This window comes from Pterocles gutturalis, unplaced genomic scaffold (assembly GCF_000699245.1).
Source record: "Pterocles gutturalis isolate BGI_N339 unplaced genomic scaffold, ASM69924v1 scaffold36328, whole genome shotgun sequence".
Lineage (NCBI taxonomy): Eukaryota > Metazoa > Chordata > Aves > Pterocliformes > Pteroclidae > Pterocles > Pterocles gutturalis.
In genome coordinates, this window is record NW_010121698.1 from 59,106 (window position 1) to 59,649 (window position 544).

Sequence of the window (544 nt, forward strand, 5' to 3'; positions counted from 1 at the left end):
TGAGTGCCTCGCCATGCCAGGCAGATCCAGCCTGCGTCCGGTGGGAGCAGAGTGGGCATGGACATCCTGAGGTCATTTATGGTCCTGGGCGTCTGAGCTTTCCTGAGCCTCCCATTTCTTCATGGGTAGCTGGATGCACCTCAGAGTGCCAGCTGGCAGGGCTGGGGCCACAGTGGTGGCTGGGTTTGGGTTTGGGACAGGTCCTTTGTACCCCTGGGCCAGGCCAGCAGTGTTCGCTGTGCCCTGCAGCATGGCTGAGCAGGGTAGCCTGTGCCCCTCTGCCCTGTCCCTGTTGAGGCAGAGGCAGTGGATCAGCCCTGCTGCGGGCTGGCTTTGCCCTGGCTCTGGGCACCTGGGGACTTGGGGGAGCGCCGTGATCCGAGCCATGCTCCAGCGCTCTGCCGTGACCCTGGTGTTTTCTTGCAGGGGTGAGGGCCCTGGTGAGCATCCTGCAGAGCTGGTACTCGCTGTTCACCCCCACGGAAGCCACCAGCATCGTGGCAGCCACGGTGATGGCGCACAACACCATCCTGGGACAGAGGCT

The 544-nt window shown here is 63.8% G+C and overlaps 1 protein-coding gene across 1 annotated transcript in view; it reads left to right on the plus strand.

Annotated features, from left to right (window-relative positions):
* The window catches only part of ZSWIM5 (zinc finger, SWIM-type containing 5), a 29,829-nt gene that overhangs the window by 28,166 nt on the left and 1,119 nt on the right, over positions 1–544 (plus strand). Inside the window, 1 exon segment of the mRNA XM_010077331.1 lies at positions 384–536. Coding sequence (XP_010075633.1) covers positions 384–536 — 153 coding nt within the window.